This window comes from Leuciscus leuciscus (genome assembly GCF_965113295.1).
Source record: "Leuciscus leuciscus genome assembly, chromosome: 8".
Classification (NCBI taxonomy): Eukaryota; Metazoa; Chordata; class Actinopteri; order Cypriniformes; family Leuciscidae; genus Leuciscus; species Leuciscus leuciscus.
In genome coordinates, this window is record NC_138732.1 from 23,311,407 (window position 1) to 23,332,069 (window position 20,663).

The window sequence follows — 20,663 nt, forward strand, 5'->3', positions numbered from 1 at the left end:
TTTCTCAGATCGGATTCAGGCCTCATTCATATTTGTGGTAATAAATCGGATATGAATCGGATACTTGCATTTGCGTGTGCCATGTAAGCAGACAAATTGGATATTCCCCAGTAAATGCGAGTCGTACGTCATTAAAAAAGTGACGTCAACTCAGGTGGACACCACCAACTGAGATCACATGACTTATTATAGGCGCGATGGAGGTTGAAGGCTCAACACAGTGGAGTAATTTTTTCTACACCTTACGAGAGCAATGTTTTGCTGACCTTTGAAAATAGTGCGGAAAGCAAAACACTGCATAATTAGAGATGCGCGGATGAGCTCCAACGTCACCCGAATCCGCAGCCAAAAACAAATCATCCACCCGCCCGTCACTCACCCGCACCAATCATTTTCTCTGATTTAAGTATCCGCACCCGATGGTCAAAGTTGTTATTCTTATGTGTGGTTACGCGTGAGGATAAATGGATGATCATCACCTTCAACAGCGGACTCGAGGCGACGGTTGAGGCGCGCTTCTAATAGCCTACAATGATGAATGAGCGCTGCTTTTAAATGAACATTTCTTTAAAACAAAATTTATTTGACAGAATTTCATTTTCTTAATGGCATAAACAGGCTTTACTCCCTTGAAACTTAAACTGGAATGGAACATGCTCATATTTTAGAGAATGTAGTTAATATTTTCGTTAATAATGATTTATCAATCCAACCGCGACCCACCCGAACTTAATCAGAATGTTGTTTTTATTAGCCTACTTGACCCGCCCGATCCGCAGATTATCCGCAGAGCCCCAGCGGATATAACCGCGATCCGCGCATCACTATAATAATTCTGCTTCTGCATCCATTGCATATAGAGCTGTTTTACTTCATTTTCCGGGCCAGAACGTCTACATTTGGTTGTTTTGGCAGTGTATAGTGTAAATGCAAATATCGGATACGGGTCACTTTTAAAAGATGATGTAAGCGGGTCGTCAAAAAAATCGGATATAGTCAGCAAATCGGAATTGGGCATCAAGACTTGCAGTGTAAATGCAGCCTTAGTCTTTTGGACGAAAATGCTTTTTAGTTTTAGTCACATTTTAGTCACTTATAAACTTGATAGTTTTAGTCAAGTTTTAGTCGACGGAAACACAAAAAGGTTTTAGTCAAGTTTTAGTCGACGAAAACGCAAAAAGGTTTTAGTCAAGTTTTTAGGCAATTTTAGTAAAAAAAAAAAAAAGTAGTCTTTAACAAATTCATTTAGGTTAAAAAGTATTGGAAACTGCAAGTGTTGCAATTCGAGTGTTGTAACTCAATTCAGTTTGAGCTACTACAACATTACACACAGATAAAGTGGTAACAGTGGAATCACTGTTTTACTCCAAAAAAGCCAGGAATAAAAACATTCTTACTTTGGCAATTGTGGCTTTATTATATAATTAGTTAAATAATAATTTATGTTATAATTTATGTAATAATCTAAGTTATATAATAATTATATATTACTTTGTACCAATTAGCCTACTAAACTAATGCTCGGACACACTCGGTCTCTCGCGTACGCACGGTCTCTCTCGCGCGCAGACACACTCGGTCTCTCTCACGCACTGTCGCTCGCGCAGTTCGTTTCGCTTTTGTCCAGTCCAGCGCCTCATATCGAAGATGTGTGGCGAGTGACTAGCCGCAGCCGCAGGTCAAGTCAAGTCAAGTCAAGTTTATTTGTATAGCGCTTTTCACAATACAGATTGTATCAAAGCAGCTTCACAGTATTAAATATAAATAATACAACAAAGTTTGTTTCAAGAGGAATTTATTGATTGATAAAATTAAATTAAATATCCCCAAAATATCCCCAACTGAGCAAGCCAAAGGCAACAGTGGCAAGGAACCGAAAAACTCCATCAAGTGACCTAATGGTGTCCTAAAACTCCATCAGGTGTGTTGTTGTTGTGTGGAATCTGGTGCGCGGCATGGCGGCAGCCGGGTGGTGGGCGTACCCAAAACAAGGATAGGAAGCGGCAGCATTGCTGATACTTTTTTTGGTCAAAACAGACAGATTTCACCCAAAATAGGCAGAAATGACATGCATTGTGAATGTCAGACTTATAATCATTTTCGTTCCGTCTCGTCTCGTCAACGAAAACTCGAAAACGTCTCGTCATGTTTTAGTCACCTTAGAGCCATTTTTAGCTAGTCATCGTCGCGCTATCGTCATAAAAAAAAGGTGCGTCAACGAAATCCTTTCGTTATCGTCATCGTCATCGTTGACGAAAACAACATTGTATGCCACCCAGTGTACCTTGGTATTTCTGCGTCAAGCCTAGCCCTTCATCCGTGCTAGTCTCACGACAGGAAGCTCAGTCTTGCGCAGGGCAGTAGAAGACAGCCGCTGTAGCATTATTTAATTGGGACCCCCATTTCGTCATTCACTGACGTAACTCGTAGTGACTGAATGAAAGGGAATGTCTCGGTTACGTACGTAACGTTACATCCCTCTGCCACAACCGCTGTACCGCTGGAACAGCCTGGAGTTCAGTCTTGGCTCCTCAGTGGAAAACATGATGGAAGATTGCCGGCGTCCTCCTTTTATACCCACGGGGTCGGGCGGAGTTACGCTATGCAAATTCCGCAGACCCATGGCAGTTCCATTGCCATTGACTCGTTTTCTAGAACTCGAAGGTAATAGACTTCTAAATGAAACCCCCATTTACAGAGGGTTACATACGTAACTGAGACGTTTCCTTTAGCCTGAGGCTTATTCATTTCATCTTTGGTGTGAAAGTGCCTTTACATTAGCCAACAATGGAACTTTTGAAAAAAATTTGAACATTTATGGATTATGGATGTCAAAAAGTAACTCTTAGGCAGCCATGCTCTGACTCTCTCTTTGTGTTTATATAATATATATATATATATATTTCTTCATATTTCATCTAATATTATGCAGCATTATTATCTCAATTACCTGCCCTTGACCTAGTTTATGCAAGTTGACATTTATTGTTCATAGCAGAGACAGAGAATGCCTTTTTTTAAGCAATGGGACTAGAAGTGCAACAGCACCATCTGCTGTAAACACACAATTATGCATACACATTAAAATGTAAAACCATGTTCTTTAGAGCCAGGTTGAGTCTGTCTCACTGTAAGTCATTGCAAGGTCTGCTGCAACTTTTACTGGATCTAGTCCAGACTGTCGTGTTTATATTGAATTCTTATTTGAGCTCCGCAATAAGTATGCAAAGTAATTTGATGGTCCCAGTGATATCGACAGGAGCGTAGATTACTTTTATGTAATGTCCACCAAAATCACACTTGCAGTATTTTTTTTGCAAGATGAAATTAATTTGTGACAGATTATTATTAAGTTTTGTGATTTCAGAGAAAGTAAAGTAAATATTCTCCAAATTAGAAAGTTGCTAATACTAATACAACAGATGAAACTTGAAATGTTGTGAGTGGAATTTATATGGGTCTGTACTTTCTTACCTTCATTCAGAGGTCTTGGCATTGATTTCTCAGTTCCTGCTTGGATGAAACAGACACAGCTTTCCATGAACCGGAGGTCAGGTAATTTCAGAAGGCTTTTCAGATATTGCCATTTCCAACATCTGGTGGGACTGAAACAACACCTGCAGCCGTTTTAGCCTTTTGCACCCCCTCTCCACCCGTCTTCTGATGTGCTGCAGCAATTGCGTTGCATTAATAATAAATTTGTATTCCCTTTGAAATGTTCAGTCTTTGTTTTGCTCTTGCTCTGTTGGAGAACAAAGAATATAATTGCAATCTATCCATTTTATCAGATACAATCTGGCTTTGGACATTGCTCTGTCCTTTCACATCACTTTCATCTCGTGACATTTCAGACTATCAACAAATAACACATTAATTTTTTTAAAGGTTACACTGCACCAATTCAGGTTCTTTTTTTTCTAGTCTTGGACCACTTAGGTGAACCTCCTAAGTCTCTGGGCCTGTTTGATTGAAATGCTATTGCCTCTTTTAATTTCATATTGATTCAGTTATGTCCTTCATGTAGAATAATGATTACCCATGTACTAGATGTATTGACCATTGTAGTAATCTTGCTGTTATTGTTAGATTTTGACTTCAAATCCATAATGTTTAGCATAAAGAAAGTAGCCAGACTGTTGGTAACATTTTGATTTTGTTGCAGACGACATGGTTAATCTTTGTAGTGATAGTTAGTGACTTGTTTCAGTGGTCGCATTTTCATTTTCAGATAGAATTCATTATTAGTTTCAAGACAGTAGTGTCTGTTAGATGTCTTGGATACAAGACATCTAACAGACACTACAGCTGAGGCAATATGCATCAAATGCTGTACAAGAGACAACCACTGGAGGCCACTGGAGTATTAAAAAAAATAAAAAAGGGGGCTTGAAACAGCATATGCAGGACATGCAGTGCCTGTTCAGTATACGCCATGGAAATACTCAGGAAAGAGAATAACTTTTTTATTTCTAAGTTTCTTCAGCATGCCATATAAAACAATGAAAAAGTCAATGAAAGCATTTTCTGTATTACTAATGCGTCACACTAGTAAACTTATTCTTGATCAGCATGTTACATTCCAGTTAAGTCAGGTAATGAGGCTCTTCAATAAAACATTATGGCAGTCAAACAACAAATGAATGTCAGTACATCACAAAGCATGAATTTATATAACAGTTTTAATGACGTCATGGTTAAAGACCCCATGACACCAAGAGTTTTGTGGCATTTAGTCAGTATGTCAGTAGCTTTGAAGTTATACTTGTACTTGTAAATGCAGACAAAATGATATTTTGGCAGATATACAAATTTTACATTTTCATGGCAGTGACAAAACTTAAGCTGATTTAATATGAAATTAGCCTTTTGATATATCCCACCCGATCGTCCAGTTTGAATAGGGAACATTTCAACACAAAACAGTTTGGCAAGTGAATTCCATGGGGTCTTTAAAATATTTAATAATGGAATTCAAACATATTGAAGTAGCATGCCAATATGTTATGATAATAAATTACACTGGACCAGGGACTATATACAATACAAATTACAAAACCTTTACATAAAGGTGAAATATCAATATGATATAATAGTATATTTTCTACTGTAAACCTTATTACCATTAAAATCATGACTTACCAACACGTGCTAATTACTTTGGTGTTTTTTGTTTATTTGTTTCGTTTTTTTTTTGCTTCTATAGTAACTTCGTGCTGAACCTAGTCTCAGACAAAATGTGTCTTCAGATGAGAATTGCATGAGTGAGTGTCCACAAACATTTTGGGTAAACCAGGATGATTTGTTGCAAGTATACAACTGGAAGTATTCACAGTGGTTTTTAAAATTGTGTTTCTAAGATCAAAATACATTTTCCACAAAATTGCACAAGTAAACAAGTATGCTGCTGTCTTTGAAATACATTTGATTTTGATATAGTTAAAAGATAGAAGAATGTCAAAAATGTTGGATGAAATTAACAAGATGTAAATACTAAAATGAAAAGTTCTATCTAAAAAAAAGAAGAAAATCAGCCTGGATACATTTTCAAAAGTATTCTTTTTTTTCTCAATATAAAATGTGAAATTTTCTTATATAATTTTATTACAGTTAAGTAAAATCTTATAAGCATTTTTTTCCCCAGTCTCTAATAGTGCTGAAATATCTGAGCAAAAATAGAGTGAACTGCACACGGTTGTTAGTTAGTTGAATCCAGTATTGATGATAGCTTTGATGAACTTTCTGTACTACGTGAAAAGAGCATTCCAAGAGTTGACATTGCACGCCTTTTTGAGGTCAAAGTCCAGGGACTCTGTGCCTTCAAGGCAGCTTCACGACCACCACACAGGCCCCAGCTCTCCCGATGTTTAGAAGAACCTCCTGGAATAACAAGAGACAGAGGTTAATGACCAGTGTCCGACCGCAGCAAATTCCCTCCTCCGCAGTGCTCTCAGTCACACTCTGTCTACTTACAGCCCATTTCAGGTAATATTATGAAAGAGAGAGCAAGAGGGAGCCATGGGAAGCTCAGACAGGAGGCGAACTAGACTTGAATAGAGTGTTTCTAATGCAGACTGGCTAAGGAAAGAGTGGCTTGTGACACAGTGGAAAATAGATGAATGGCAGGAAATGCTTGCACTTCCTGTTCACAGATGCACATCATCCACGCATTGAAAGAATATTCACAAAGCTGACTCTTTTGACTTAATCCAATGTTCTAGAACATTTCTAGGTTCAAGATTTATTATTATTTTGAGCACACAACATGGTTGGTAAAACTATGGACAGCTAAGATTTATTCAGGAGTATTTCAGTTCAATACAAGTTAAGTTTAACTGACAGTCCTTGTGGCATAATAACATACATATAAATTTTTAATTGCTCCTCCTTTCTTTAAAAAAAAGCAAAAATCTGGCTTGCAGTGAGGTTCAGTGAACTTACAGCACAATACAATGGGGCCAATGCATAAAAGCTAAAATACTCGGTTTCAAAATTATAGCCACAAGACATAAACAATATGCATGTTAAAGGGATAGTGCACCCAAAAATGAAAATGATCCCATGAATTACTCACCCTCAAGTCATCCTAGGTGTATGTGACATTCTTCTTTCAGACGAATACAATCGGGGTTATATATAAAAAAAAAATGCCCTGGCTCTTCCAAGCTTTATAATGGCTGTTTCTGTTCTGAGGTCCATAAAAGTGCATCTATCCATCATAAAAGAACTCCACACCGCTACGGGGGATTAATAAAGGCCTTCTGAAGCAAAGTGATGTGTTTGTGTAAGAAAAGTATTCATATTTAAAACTTTATTAAGTAAAATAACTAGCTTCCAGCCAAACAAACATCCGGATTCGACTTAAGTCTAAACGCAACTTATGCAAGTATTGCGACGTACTGCTGATATTTACGCAATGCCTTGACACTCTACGCTACTTCTGACGTCATAATATTTCCATAATAAAATATTATTATTATCATAATAAAGAGGTAAGTTGCACTTTAGGCGCAAGTAGATTGCGTTTGGACGGAAGCTAGAATTTTACTTTGTAACGTGTTAAATGTGAATTATTTTCTTACACAAACGCATCGCTTCGCTTCAGAAGGCCTTTATTAACCCCCTGTAGCAGTGTGGAGCACTTATATGATGGATAGATGCACTTTTATGGACGTCATTCACTGGCATTATAAAGCTTGGGAGAGCGAAATTTTTAAATATAACTCCGATTGTATTCATCTGAAAGAAGAATGTCATATACACCTAGGATGACTTGAGGGTGAGTAAATCATGGGATCATTTACATTTTTTGAGTGAACTATCCCTTTAACATGATTTTACTGTGGAATAAAATCACTAACTTTTTCTGTGTTGTTATAAGCAGTTAACTTTTACTGCCGTGACAATGTAACATCTAAAACACTAAACTGACCATACAAATAAGAGAGCAACTTTACAGCTAAATTAATATACAAGTGATAAAATGATAAGCTTTACATTTCTGCTTTCTGCGAATCCTTTAATTAATTGGCCCCATTTACTTCCATTGTAAGTGAGTCACTGTAAAAAATAAAATAAAAAACTTTTTTTTTCTTTTCTTTTTTTTCTTTTTCTGAAAACGCAGATAGTTTTACAATCAGTTAATGAATAACAACATCATTAGTGCTGGTTTTCCTGTATATTAGCAGAATTGCAAATGTGATATTGTTTGATAAAATTTAAGTTGAGGTAATGATTCAATTACCCTTTCATAAAGTGACCAATCACTTGCTTCATTCCTGAATGAATCAGTCCTTTTGAAATAATCAAATGACTCACTAATTAAGACTTTACACTATCTACTGGCAGTTTTAGTTTAACTAGTAAAATATAAGTAACTTGAATGTCCAAATTTAACTAAGGCCTACTCCTAGCTCAAATCTAAGCCCTGTCTGTGAAACCGGGCCTAAGTGTTTTTCAATTTAAGCGGTTTAGAATGTCCTACTGTTTTTCTCTGATTTTGTTCCCTCTGAATTTGTTCACAAAAGGTTTTTTTTTTTTTTTTTTTTTTTTTTTTGAGATGGAAAATGAACAGGCCTGTGCTGCAGTTCTATGGATGTTTTGCCCGCTATGGTCTCCGCGCCAGTCACGTGACTTAAAACATATTGGTTACTAATGTAACCCCCGTTCTCCAAAGGAGGGAAAGGAGACGTTATGTCAGAACTGACTGATGCAGTGGGATCTCACCTGAGAGCCCGATCACCTTTGAGTGGTAACAAAACAAGCCAATGTACATTGGCAATGAGTTTTGCATGGCAAGCCACACCCCTACATACAGGTATATAAGGCAGCGTGCAACTCACTCAATCAAGTTTGCGTGTAAGTTGCATCTGTACTTGGTCTGACAGAAGGACACACTTCCCAAGGGGAAGGTCGATAGCTGCTGTTCCTTTCTGTTTAATCTATACAACCATGACTGGTTGAATAACACCTAGGACGAGTGCCGAATCCAGATGGAAAGGGACACTATGGAGACCACACCCTGTCAGTAGGGAGGTAACATGTGGAAATACACATATGGACTGACCCTCTGGGAAGTGCTACATATGGAAGATCCCTGCGTTAGGTCCTTTCTAGACTGGGATGGAACCATTACCAATGCAGAGATGGGGCAGAGTGGAATCTGCTCAGGGAAAGACACTGGTTTACTGTCAGGGAAACTGTGCCGTGGAAGAATACTCATATAAAGCTGGGACCAAGATGGGTCTTGTGCATGTTGACCACTAGGGTCCCACCTAGTGGCAGGTGCAATCCTGCATGAAATCCATCTGGGCAATTAACATGGGGCCATTATGGAACCTGTGGACAAACCTATATGGAGCCCATTTTTCAGCCCATTTCATACCCATATGGGCCCCACATACAATCACAACATACAGGGCATCTAGCCCAGTACACGGCTGAACGACCAGGCATGCACACGAGTACTAGGCCTGGCGTTGGACGCCTCCGCTGTGTCTGACTGCCGAAGGATGCTTGGAGGAAACTCCCTCCAGAGTTCGCCAGGCATTTGTACTTGGGAGGAAACCAGCTGCACACAGAGATTGTAGAATCTCGCAAATGTTAAGTTCAAGTTCAAGTTCACTTTATTTATATTGCACATTTACAACAACCACTAGGTTGACCAAAGAGCTTTACAGAACAACCAGATAAATAATAAGAAAATAATACCTGCATAACAACACATAAAACACAAATAAAAGCAGCAAACCTAAGAGCAACCTAAAAACCGGAGTAGCAAAACAGTATCAGACTCAAATATAAAATAGTAAAACCAACCTAAGAATAGAGATCAATATGCTAAAGAAAACAGGTAGGTTTTTAATAGAGACTTGAAGACAGACAGGGTAGGGGCCGTTCTAATCTCTAGAGGCAGGGTGTTCCAGAGTCGTGGCCCTACCACCGCAAATGAACGCTCCCCTCTATGCTGTGTAAGGATGAACAAGTTCAGAGAGATAGGTAGGAGCTAAGTTATGTAGAGATTTAAAAACAAAAAGTAGAATTTTAAAATCTATTCTCTGGCAGCCAGTGTAGAGATTTAAGAAACGGAGAGATGTGGTCATATTTGCAACACTTATGAATAAGTCTGGCCGCAGCATTTTGGACTAACTGAAGACGAGCAATTTGAGAACTTGATATACCGCTATATAAGGAATTGCAGTAATCTAGCTGAGACGTTATAAATGCATGAACAGCCATTTCCAGAGTTTTCGGAGTGAGAAAGCCTTTGATTTTGGACAGTAGACGAAGTTGGTAGAAACTGGAACTGATTACGGATGAAATTTGTTTGTCAAATTTTAAAGGCTGGTCAACAAGAACACCTAAGTTTCGCACTCCTGGGGATTTAAAAGCTGATAGACTCTCTAAATCAGGGCTTATACACTGAGAATTTTCATTTGGGCCGAAAACAATGACCTCAGTCTTGTCTTCATTTAGAAGGAGGAAATTTTGGGCTAGCCATGCTTTAACCTCCTTTAAGCATAGCAGAAGAGAATTTATCGCTACAGGGATGTTTCTCTTGATTGGAATATAAATTTGGGTGTTGTCCGCGTAAAAAAAAGAAAAGAAATGATACACCATGTTTCCTTAGAATAGCGCCCAAAGGTAGAATGTAGAGAGAAAAAAAGAGAAGGAGCCAAAATCAGTCAGGAGAAATTACCCATCTTTACCAAAAACTTTCTGTCAGACAGGTATGACTGAAACCATGTCAGAACAGAAGCTTTTAGACCCACCCAAGACTCTAGTCTAGATAAAAGAGTAGGGTGGTCAGTGGTATCAAAAACTGCCAAAAGATCTAAGAGAACAAGACCCACAATATCTCCGGAATCAGTGGAGAGATAAATATCATTTAACACTCTCAGGATGGCGGACTCAGTGCTGTGAGCAGTCCTAAAACCAGATTGAAAAACCTCATAGATACAATTATTTGACAAAAAGTGTTGGAGTTGATCCAGCACAATTTTCTCCAATAGCTTAGAAATTAAAGGTGAGACAGAGATAGGCCGAATTTTTTTTTAAAACAGAAGGATCTAGTGAAAGCTTCTTGAGCAGTGGAGTGACCGTAGCCACTTTAAGATTGTCAGGAACAGAGCCCGTTTTGAGACACTTGTTGATAAGAGATACCATACCTGGCCCAACCGAATCAAGGATTAATTAAAAAAATCTCAGGTGAATGATATCATTAGGACAAAATGAAGGTTTGAGCTTGACAGTCACGTCCTTCAATATCTGGAGGTTGATAGGATCAAAAACCTCCCAAAAACCAGAAGCAGGTGTCAAGATTGGAGGGACAGTTAAATTAGGGCAGACACTAAGTCTTAAGTCTTTGGAAGTCTTCGCATAGAGCATCTGAGGCCACAGACAATGTGTTAACAGATGGATTTACAACAGATTGAATGACTGAAAACAGAACCTTTGGGTTAGAGTGATTGGATTCAATTAAGTTAGAAAAATAAGCAGCTTTCACAGACTTAGCAGCATTCTGGTATGATCTTAGAGAGTCTTTGAACATTTGGAATGAGACAAGTAGTCTGTCCCGCTTCCATTTGCATTCAGCCTTTCTACAAATTTGTCTTTGGTGACGAGTGTAAGAGTTTTGCCACAGTTCAGATTTTGGTTTGCACTTGTGAGGCTTAACATTTACATTTACATTTATGCATTTGGCAGACGCTTTTATCCAAAGCGACTTACATTGCGTTATCCTATACATTTATACATAGGTATGTGCAATCCCCTGGGATCGAACCCACAACCTTGCGTTGTTAACGCAATGCTCTTACCACTGAGCTACAGGAAAGCTTTAACTTAAGGGGAGCTTAAGGGGAGCAGTCACATATGCTACCTTAAGCCAGGCAGAACTTAAAAGGCTAAGATGTTGATCCACATCCAGGTCATATAATGGTTGATCCAAATGCAAGTGTGAGCATAGTTCAGCAAAGCAGAGATCGAAGTTTGTGCTAAACTGTGAAGAGTAGAACCGCAACAATGTTACAGGTGCAATAGTGAGTTGAGAGGGGAAGAGACAGTGAGAATAAAATAGGCTTATGATCGGAGAGCAGAAAATCTGAGTACACAATATCAGTGACATCGAGCCCATAGGAGAGTACAAGATCCAACGTGTGGCCCTGAATATGAGTAGAGTTTTTGATACACTGCGATAGATTAAAAACATATATTAGGTTAAGAAACTCCTGCGACAAGGAATTTGACAAACAGCAAACATGAATATTAAAATCGCCCACCAGTAGAAAGCGATCATAATTTGTGGCAATACTGACAATAAGTTCAGTAAATTGCCGTATAAAATCCTTAGGAGAATGTGGAGGGTGATATTTGTCCTAGACAGATAGGACTATTCCAGTCTAGGTGGAGAAGCTGAGCTTCAAAACTGGGGAAGGCCGTTACAGGGACAAGCCGGCAGCGTGAGGAGAGAGAGTTATTTAAAATTGTTATTATCCCACCCCCGCGTCCATTCGGACGAGGAGAGTTAAAAATGTTTACAGTCAGCTGGAACCAGTTCTGAGAAGGGTGTTAAAGGATAACTGTCACCAAAATGCAACCTAGGGTCTTTTTGTTAATCTACCCGAGGCAAACTTTCGTTTAAAAGCATAATTAGAATGGAAACGCCACTTTTAAGTTTGACCGTATTTTCGTTTTCGGTCAATTGCCTTTTGAATGGGAGTGCTTGGGCCACTACTATAATAGCATCAAAAATCGCTATTTTTAAAACACTAAGAAGGCTCGACACAACATGAAACTTTGCTCGAAGTATCACCTGGGGCTCTACACATGAACTCGAGCATTGAGAACATTGTCTGTGTACACAGAGTTTACTAAAAATAAAGATTTTGAACAACTCACAGTAGCTGCGTCCGCCGGCATTTTGTCAATCAAATTATTTTTAAAACTTAAACTTAACTCTGTGTACACAAAAGTTGTACACTCTTGGAGACGTCACACCATCAGGCAGTGATGGGTAGTAACAAAGTACATTTACTCCGTTACATTTACAGTACATGAGTAATTTTTTGGGAAAATGTGTACTTTTAAGAGTAGATTTAACTGTGGGCACTTTAACTCAAGTACATTTCTAATGAAAATACTGTACTTTTACTTCGTTACGCTGGGACTGGCTCTATTGCATCCTTCACCAGCAGGACCGCAATCTCCGCACGCAGGACAGGAGCATCCTTGACTTCCACTGAGATGGCGAACGCCGGCGAACTGAATCGCATAGTCAAGGCTAATCGCATTTAGAGGCATTGCGTCCTCAAACCACACAAACTCCTGACTTGTGGCGAAAAAAGGTGGATGAGAGTGAGGAAGCATAGCGTCGCTCACTGTCAAACCACACCCAGAGATTGAAAGTGTTTTTTGTAAAACAAAACTTAAGATTCTCCATCCGGGGGAAGGAGCAGTGCACCCACTGTCTCTTAAAGAACAACTCCCTCGAAATCTGTGTCAGCCGTCTTAGGGATGGTGTTTCACTGACCACTTAGAGGGTTTAGCGGTGGCTGAGATGAGTTGCATAGCCTTCCTGTGGGCAGCTAGATGTTGCGGCCTGAGTCATGGCTGCTGCTGTGGCCGCACCGGAGCAGATGTAAGCAGAGCAGGTGGAGGGGCAGCCCCTGGTTGTCTGGGGGCAGCAGCATCACGCTGGGGCAGGATGTGTTTGACCGCCTCCATCTGCTTCTGTACTGCTGAGAACTGCTGGGGCAAAGTCATCGTCAGTGTCGTCAAAAGGACCTGCCTGGGAGAAGGAGTCGTCGAGAAAGCGAACTTTGTCAGCCTCCTTCATCTCAGCCAGGTTCAGTCAGCCTTGGTGGCAAGTGCGGCCGAGAACTTACAGGGCTTGGATGGGAGGTGGCCGCACTTTGCTGGTATAAATGCACTGCAATTGAATGCCCCACCTGAGGAATCTCCGCGTAACCCTTGGCTGCCCCTCCGTCAAGGGGAAGTGAGAGCGGAGGAAGCAGTGAAGCGGCTTCTGGCAGTAAAAGGTGCCTTCCATGACTTTGTGAGCTCCTCGTGCACCTTCAGGAAGAAAGGAACCTGGGCAGGGAGGTGCTACTCTTTTAATAGTTGAAGCACCCAGGGGTAAAATCGCTGCATTTAGCTGTGCAGTTAATTTTTTAGATGCGACCACAGCTGAATGTGCCATCTCTCCAACTCAGAACTGCTTCCCGTTCTTGTCAGCTCACACAAAAAATGAATGCAGAGCGCTGAAGTGTCTCCACCGCTCGGCTCCGAAGCGAAAGCTTGAATGAGTGAGTTCCACTCTACCTTATATACCTGTATGCATGGGAAGTGGCTTGCCATGCAAATCTCACTCACCAATGTCGCTTGTTTTGTTACCACTCAAAGGAAATTGGGCTCTCAGTCGAGAACCCACTGCATCAGTTCTGACGTGACGTCAGACGTGACTGACTGATAGGGAACTATGAATAAGGTTATAAAAATCAACCAGAAATGTACTGTATGGACAACATCACTTTCTGTGGATCTGTATAAATAAGAAAACAAGCACCAAAGGAGAGAAAAAAAATGAAAGAAAAAGAAAAAGTGTGTAATCAGGTCACTATTTTTTTTTTTTTTTTTTTTTTTTTGTGGGATTTCAAGAACTGGAAAAGTCATACAAATCAATAAAATCTTAACTCCTTGGGTAGTTTTACAATTCATATATTTTTGTAGTTATGATAAGCTCTAAAAAATGTATCAGGTAGAAATTTGTGAGTAAAACAAATAGTAAAGCCTGATTTAAACATGGACGCAATCCACCCACCTCAGTCCATTCATTGTTCTGTGCATCATAGGACTCAACACTGTTTAAGTAGGTCTGACCATCATAGCCTCCGACCGCATATAACCTGTCTCCCAGCAAACACACCCCCACTGCATCCCGGGGGACGCTCAGGGAGGACACTGTGGTCCATGTGTCTGTTTTTGGGTCATACCTGTGAATGCAGTACGGAAAATATGAGACGAAATACAACACAATAGAAAAACAATGCTAGCACTTTCAATATAAGCCACTGGAAAAAAAAGAGAGATAATTACACAGATCATGTAAACAGCATTAAGTCTGTAATCTAGACCATCGGTTCCCAACAGGGGGGTCGCGGCCCACAAGGGGGCCTCAGCGAGCTCTGTGGGGGGTCGCGTCATATTTTGAAAAGTTTTGAGCAATGAGCATTAAATAAAATCATTAACTTTTTTTCTGTTAAAAATGTACTAAATTTATATAATGAGCGAGTTCATCATGAATCCATTTTTGTCTTATCCTGAACCACTATGGTACACCTATAATAAGTGTTTACATTGGGACTATTTAACACTGGTTCGGATCGCTGCCGCTGCGGAGTAGCACAGTACCTGCGTGACTCGTCATAGACACACACAGAGAGAAGTAGTTCCGGCTACAATGTTCTTCCGAAAGACGCATTATTCTGTTAATAAACGCAAGTTTATTATCGCTCGCTATAGCGCCAAAAGCGTCAAAAATAAAGCCTCGCATTGATAAAGCCTCACAAATAACATGCAAGTATTGAGGTCCCAGACAGCAGTCATTTCGTAATAGCCTATATTCTTTTTCTTTCTTTTTTTTACCTACACACCAGTATGAATATTTTTGTTATTGCATTTCAAATAGGGCCAATTTATAGGCTACTCCTAAGCCTACGTTTTTAAATTACAAAGGGCCTACTGATGTTTTTGTTATTGTATTTTCAATATTATAGGCTATTATTTGTGCATAAACATATCTGGTTATAGTAAACATACTGTTTGTTTGAAAACAACATATTTTGTCATCCTTGCTGCAAGCTTACAAGAGCGATAATATCATTAAATGTGAAGGGGGGCCCTAAACTATTTTCTTGGGGAAAAGGGGGTCTCAGACAAAAAAAGGTTGGGAACCACTTATCTAGACAGTGGAAGCCTTTGAAAGCACAAGGACTATGATTATCATCTCTAACAATGCAATCTATTGTTCTTTTAAAAATGTAGAGTAATGCGTTTAAGTTTCTGATGGCCTTTGTTCATTAATTAATGTCTTTTAATGTAATTTTTATTGTGTTTTAGCTACTTATTTCAGTTATTTACTTATACATTGGCTCCAAAATTATGTGCTTTTAGACACTGAGCCTTTTTTCCTCAACTGTTTCTCCATTTGATTTAACATTTGATAATGTTTTACTCCACATTGGTATAGGCTGTAGTTCGAATAATCACCAGCAGGAGGCGTTTAACACCAGATTGCTGAACTACTGTGGCTTCCAAACACATTCCTCAATAACAAGGTAACAGTGATTTCACAATGAAGTAAGGTGTGTCCAGATTTGCAAATAAATGTGCAAATTATAGTACTTGGCACCCGTAACTATCTGCCGAGACTCACAACCTCCTTTTGTGGGGTGTTGTTGTCATTATTATGAAGATGAAGATGATTATGAACTTTCTTCCCAGATGTTGTGTCATTGTAGCTTACCTTTCCACACAATCAGACAGACGAGAACAATGGCTTGAAGCTGGTGCATCATGTCCTCCGACAGCATACAAGAAACTGTTATATGTGGCCACACCCACTCCTCCCCTCCTCTTTGACATCGGTGCACACATGCTCCATTTGTTGGTGTGGGGATCAAAACATTCCATTGATCGCAGACAGGAGCTTCCATCACGACCACCGACAGCAAACAACCTGTAAATATATAAAGACAAAAAAACAAACATTTGCAGCTTATTTTACTTTAGTACAGGTAAGTATTTCAGAGTGAAACAGGATGCTCAATGACTTTGATTTTTTTGCATGTAGGAAAATGCCTTTACTGGACCAACCTTAAAATACTTACAATAACATTTTTCCACATTTTATTGGTTGTTTGGCATATGTTATTAAAACAGGAGTTTTGTAGATAAACAAAGAAAATGTTTTCTCATTAAAGTCAGCATGAAACTGAAGTTGTTGTGGTCTTTTCTTCCCTATTGTGACGTATATCCAAGTCAAACAGCTTCTCAAAAAAGAATGTAGGCTTGATTTTGTCCATCGGGAATTGATATGATCATTGGATCATTGTGGTTTGTTATTGCTGCTGTTTGTAGCTGAAGAAATGTCAGTTTTGATTCATGGTGACTTTAAAGTAGACATGACCTGTAGCCTACATGTACACCTATTACATAGATAGAAAATAGCTGCCAGGGGCCATTGCTAAGGTGGCTGCTGAGTGAACTGAAGCCCTGAATGTGATTAATTAGAGACTACTGCCCTCCGATTCACCACAGTCAGAAATGAACTTTTTTATTGAGCGGTTTTATTTGCCCCCTGAAACAGAAATTTAAGTCATCTTTTATCTAAATGTCAAAATTTGCTCTTCTTGCATATGTCCTAGACATCAAGTGAGCCTATCACAAGGCTGCAGTGCAGTTAAACCAACCACATTCATATGCAACAATCTAAAAAAAAAAAAAAAGACCTAGAGTTTTAGTCACACATCACAATACATTAGTAAAATCAGTAGCAACTTCCATTTTGTATATATATATATAATAATGTATATTAAAAGCAATAATTGCATGGTTTAAGTGAACACAGTAAGACCACATGCCTTAAGAAAAATAAATAGGTTAAAATTTCATGTTAACTTTAAGTGAAATATGAAAGAAATGTGTATTTTTATTTTTCAAACTACTCACTTTCCCGAAAATACTGAGAATTACACTGATACAAATAAACAGTAGTCAGAATAATTTCAGATGAGGGTTTGTGAACTTCTTTCGCTTTATTTCAGGGTTCTGTGGATTACTTTGTGAAATGTAAAAATTCTTAAATATTAAGAGTTAAATTTAATGGTTAAAGTTTGGTCATATGAAACAACATTTTCTATTATACTTTTATTTTATTTTCTATTATTGATTTTATAGGCATAAAAACCCTCAATAAAATAAAGTAAACCATCTCACTGTCGGACAACACATTGGTGCAAAGAAACCTTGGACGTGACCAACGTATTAAGAAACTAGGTTTAGCATAATACACTAATGTTTTTCAATGAAGGATATTATAATGTCAATGTCAACTTTATGTATATAGCATCATTAAAAACAAAGATCGCTGACCAAGGTGTTGTACAATATGTCTAAAGAAATCAGCTACGATTAAAAGCCAGAGAAAGGTTTAGAGCTTTGCTTTTTTTTTAAAATAAGTAGGCTTTTCCAAAGTTTTGGTGGAGCAATGACAAAAGTATGTTCATCTCAAAATTTTAGCCAAACCTGGGGAACATTTAGCAGTCTCTGGTTGGATGACCTTAGAGACCTTACTAAGGTCTTTTACAATGTTACTAATAATTTCGAGCATTTTTATATCAGGGAGACCTTGGGTTTGCAAAGAGTCTTGGCGAAGGATCCCTGGGTCAGAAGAGGCTGACAACCCCTGTCCTACAGAGATTCAAAAAGTTGTTCTGTTGAAAAGACTGATCAATTAATCACTTTGAAAAGTAGGACAGTGGGCTCTAGAGATAGGCTTGAAGGGTTTGTTTTTGACCTGGTCACAGTCATCAGTCAATGTTCTGCTAGATTCAAAACCAGCCTCTGTTTTTTTGGATAAAGCTAACATCAGCTCGCCTGCCACTCAAGTGACTTTAATGTAAAAGACACTAGAGATGCTTTGGTCTCAGAGCTTATTAACTCCCGTCTGGCTGTACAAGGTTACGCAGTGTATTGGATACAGAACCTAATTCAGACCTCATCATGAGGAGAATCCATGGAGGAAAGCGATGAGCCACAGCACACTGCACATACTGTATACTGCTGTTGATTTTTTTTTTTTTTTTGAGTGAATTCAATTCCAATATTAACAATAGTAACAATATTACTACAGTGGTAATATAGTGTAGTATCCCCTGTCTGAATTTAGATTGTTCAGTTATTCTGTAAGGAGCAGCGATTTTAAAAAATGTATGGTAGCACAACAATCCTACAAAAGAAAATAAGAACAAATGAATTCCTTACTTTCCATTGAGAGCAGTGACTCCGACAGTGCTGCGCGGGGTGGACATACTGGCCACATAATTCCACTGCCTCGCCTGGGGGTCCCACCTTTCTACTGTGTTCAAATAGCTCCATCCGTCATGGCCTCCCACTGCATACATGGGCCCCTCCAGCACAGCAATTCCTTTTTGAAGAAATAAATAAATAAAACAAGTAAAGAGAAAGACTCTGGGCTCAGCTTTTGGTGGTACACGGCATACATTCGACAAATGCACAATCCAATATGAATTGTCTGTCTTAGTCTTTGTATTGTAGTGAAACTGGCAAATGGCAAAATTCAAATGGAAATACTATGGATTTAATTTCCATAGGAGCACTTCATCAGTAGCTAAAGACATTCTTCCGGTCTGACTCTGAGGACGAGAGCCCTGAGACGCTGTGGTAAGCATTAAGTATTCATGGTGCATCTCGCTGCTCCCTTTACAGAAAAGGTCCCTCATGTTTCTATTATAAATCTCTGGCTGTCGCTTTTGGGGGCTTGACATATAAATCGTCTCTTGACCGACATTTTGTTTCTGATATTGCAGTGCACTTTATAGACCTCAATGAGCAACCTTTGAGTGTCAGTTTTATGGGATTATTGTACAATACATTTTCTCATCTACGAGTTTAAATTACCTGCCATATTTTTTATATACATTTTTTATGGACAGCCCAGATTGCCTATATTAATTTACACGGTTGTTTTGATGTGTGACCACCCGGTTATTTTTATAGTTATTTCCTGATGCATGGGTGTTAAAGTCACAATTTCTATTATGTCCCATCTTATTGAAATAGTTGAGCAGCAATAAGGCTTGCTTTTATTGTATAGCACATACACTTAATTTTCTATTCAATTTCAATTGTCAATTTAGGTTAGTGTATTTGGTGCTAAAATTATCAACTTTCACGAGTAAGATTCAATGTCAAGAAAGCCAGCACCATTACTGCAATTTTTATTTAAATCAATTATTTTTTTTTTGTATCTGTACTTAACATGTTAAAGAGGCCCTAATGCTGGCAATACCTGCTGGTCAAGATGTTGTAAATACAACATTAACAGCCAAAACATGTAGGCTTTAATGCCACCTTTTGCAAACTAATTGCAAATGTTTTCATGAAAGTGTAATCTATTTAATGTAATCTACAGAATCATTAAGTTGCTGAATTCACGTGCCTTTGCTAGTTCGATACACCCTCTGAACCATTCGAAATAAAGCTTCAAAGCTTCATTGAGCTGTGTTTAAAAATCACCCAATCACTAAAGTAGACTTTAGTGGAGGTGTTTATTTTTGTCCAACAGAAAACGTTGTTCAATATAACAGGTTCAAGTTGTGTTACTTATCTCCTCTACAAATTACTCCCTAATGCACCTACCCTTATATGGAAATTAAAGCAAATTGGCTTAATAAATTAATAAATATTAATTTATGAACTTTACCCTCATAATAATAGTATTTCTTGATTAGCAATGTATTCCTTTCAGTTAATAAGTTAGGCCTACCGGGTGAACTAGCTTCATTAATAATCATGAGCAAAGCCTTATAAATCACAGCATACAGAATGGCATTATAGATGCATTATAGATGGTTTCTGTTCTCTTTACAGAAGTTATGTTTAAATGTTGTTTCCCTACACTAAAAACTACAAAGCTTTGATCATAAAACTAAAGATTTAAATATCATCTTATGAGACATTATTGGGAGATATAGAGTGACAACTGATAATTAGATTAATTTTATGAAAGATTCTTTACTGTTATAAATATCTCATTGATTTACATTACAAGCTATCAGTATTTCATCCTGCATTGCAACTGCACCAAATTGCATATTTTTGCTCCGTTTGGGCCTGTTTTGTTGTTGTTGTTTTGCCTCATCGAATGTGGGTTCCATATTCTAATTTATCATAATATATGAGCCATAAAAGTCTGATGTGTCAAATGATACTCAACAAAAACAAAAGCAATTTATTTATTTTTTGTCTAAAGGTTCAGCAAAATATTCCATAAAAAAAAATACAAAAAGATTTAGAGAAAGAGAAGAGTATTTCATACCGTGTCAATAACAGAAGCAGATACTGAACATTACTATGTAACAGTT

General features: G+C 38.4%; 1 protein-coding gene across 2 annotated transcripts in view; it reads right to left on the reverse strand.

Annotated features, from left to right (window-relative positions):
* Positions 1-4,448: 4,448 nt before the first annotated feature.
* klhl4 (kelch-like family member 4) overlaps positions 4,449-20,663 on the reverse strand; it is a 48,449-nt gene continuing 32,234 nt past the window's right edge. For both annotated transcript variants that reach the window (XM_082177276.1, XM_082177275.1), the window contains exons 8-11: positions 18,541-18,703; positions 16,022-16,234; positions 14,318-14,489; positions 4,449-5,877 (exon numbers count right to left, since the gene is read on the reverse strand). In XM_082177276.1, coding sequence (XP_082033402.1) covers positions 5,818-5,877; positions 14,318-14,489; positions 16,022-16,234; positions 18,541-18,703 — 608 coding nt within the window. In that variant the 3' untranslated portion in view covers positions 4,449-5,817. The remainder of the gene's footprint in view (positions 5,878-14,317; positions 14,490-16,021; positions 16,235-18,540; positions 18,704-20,663) is intronic.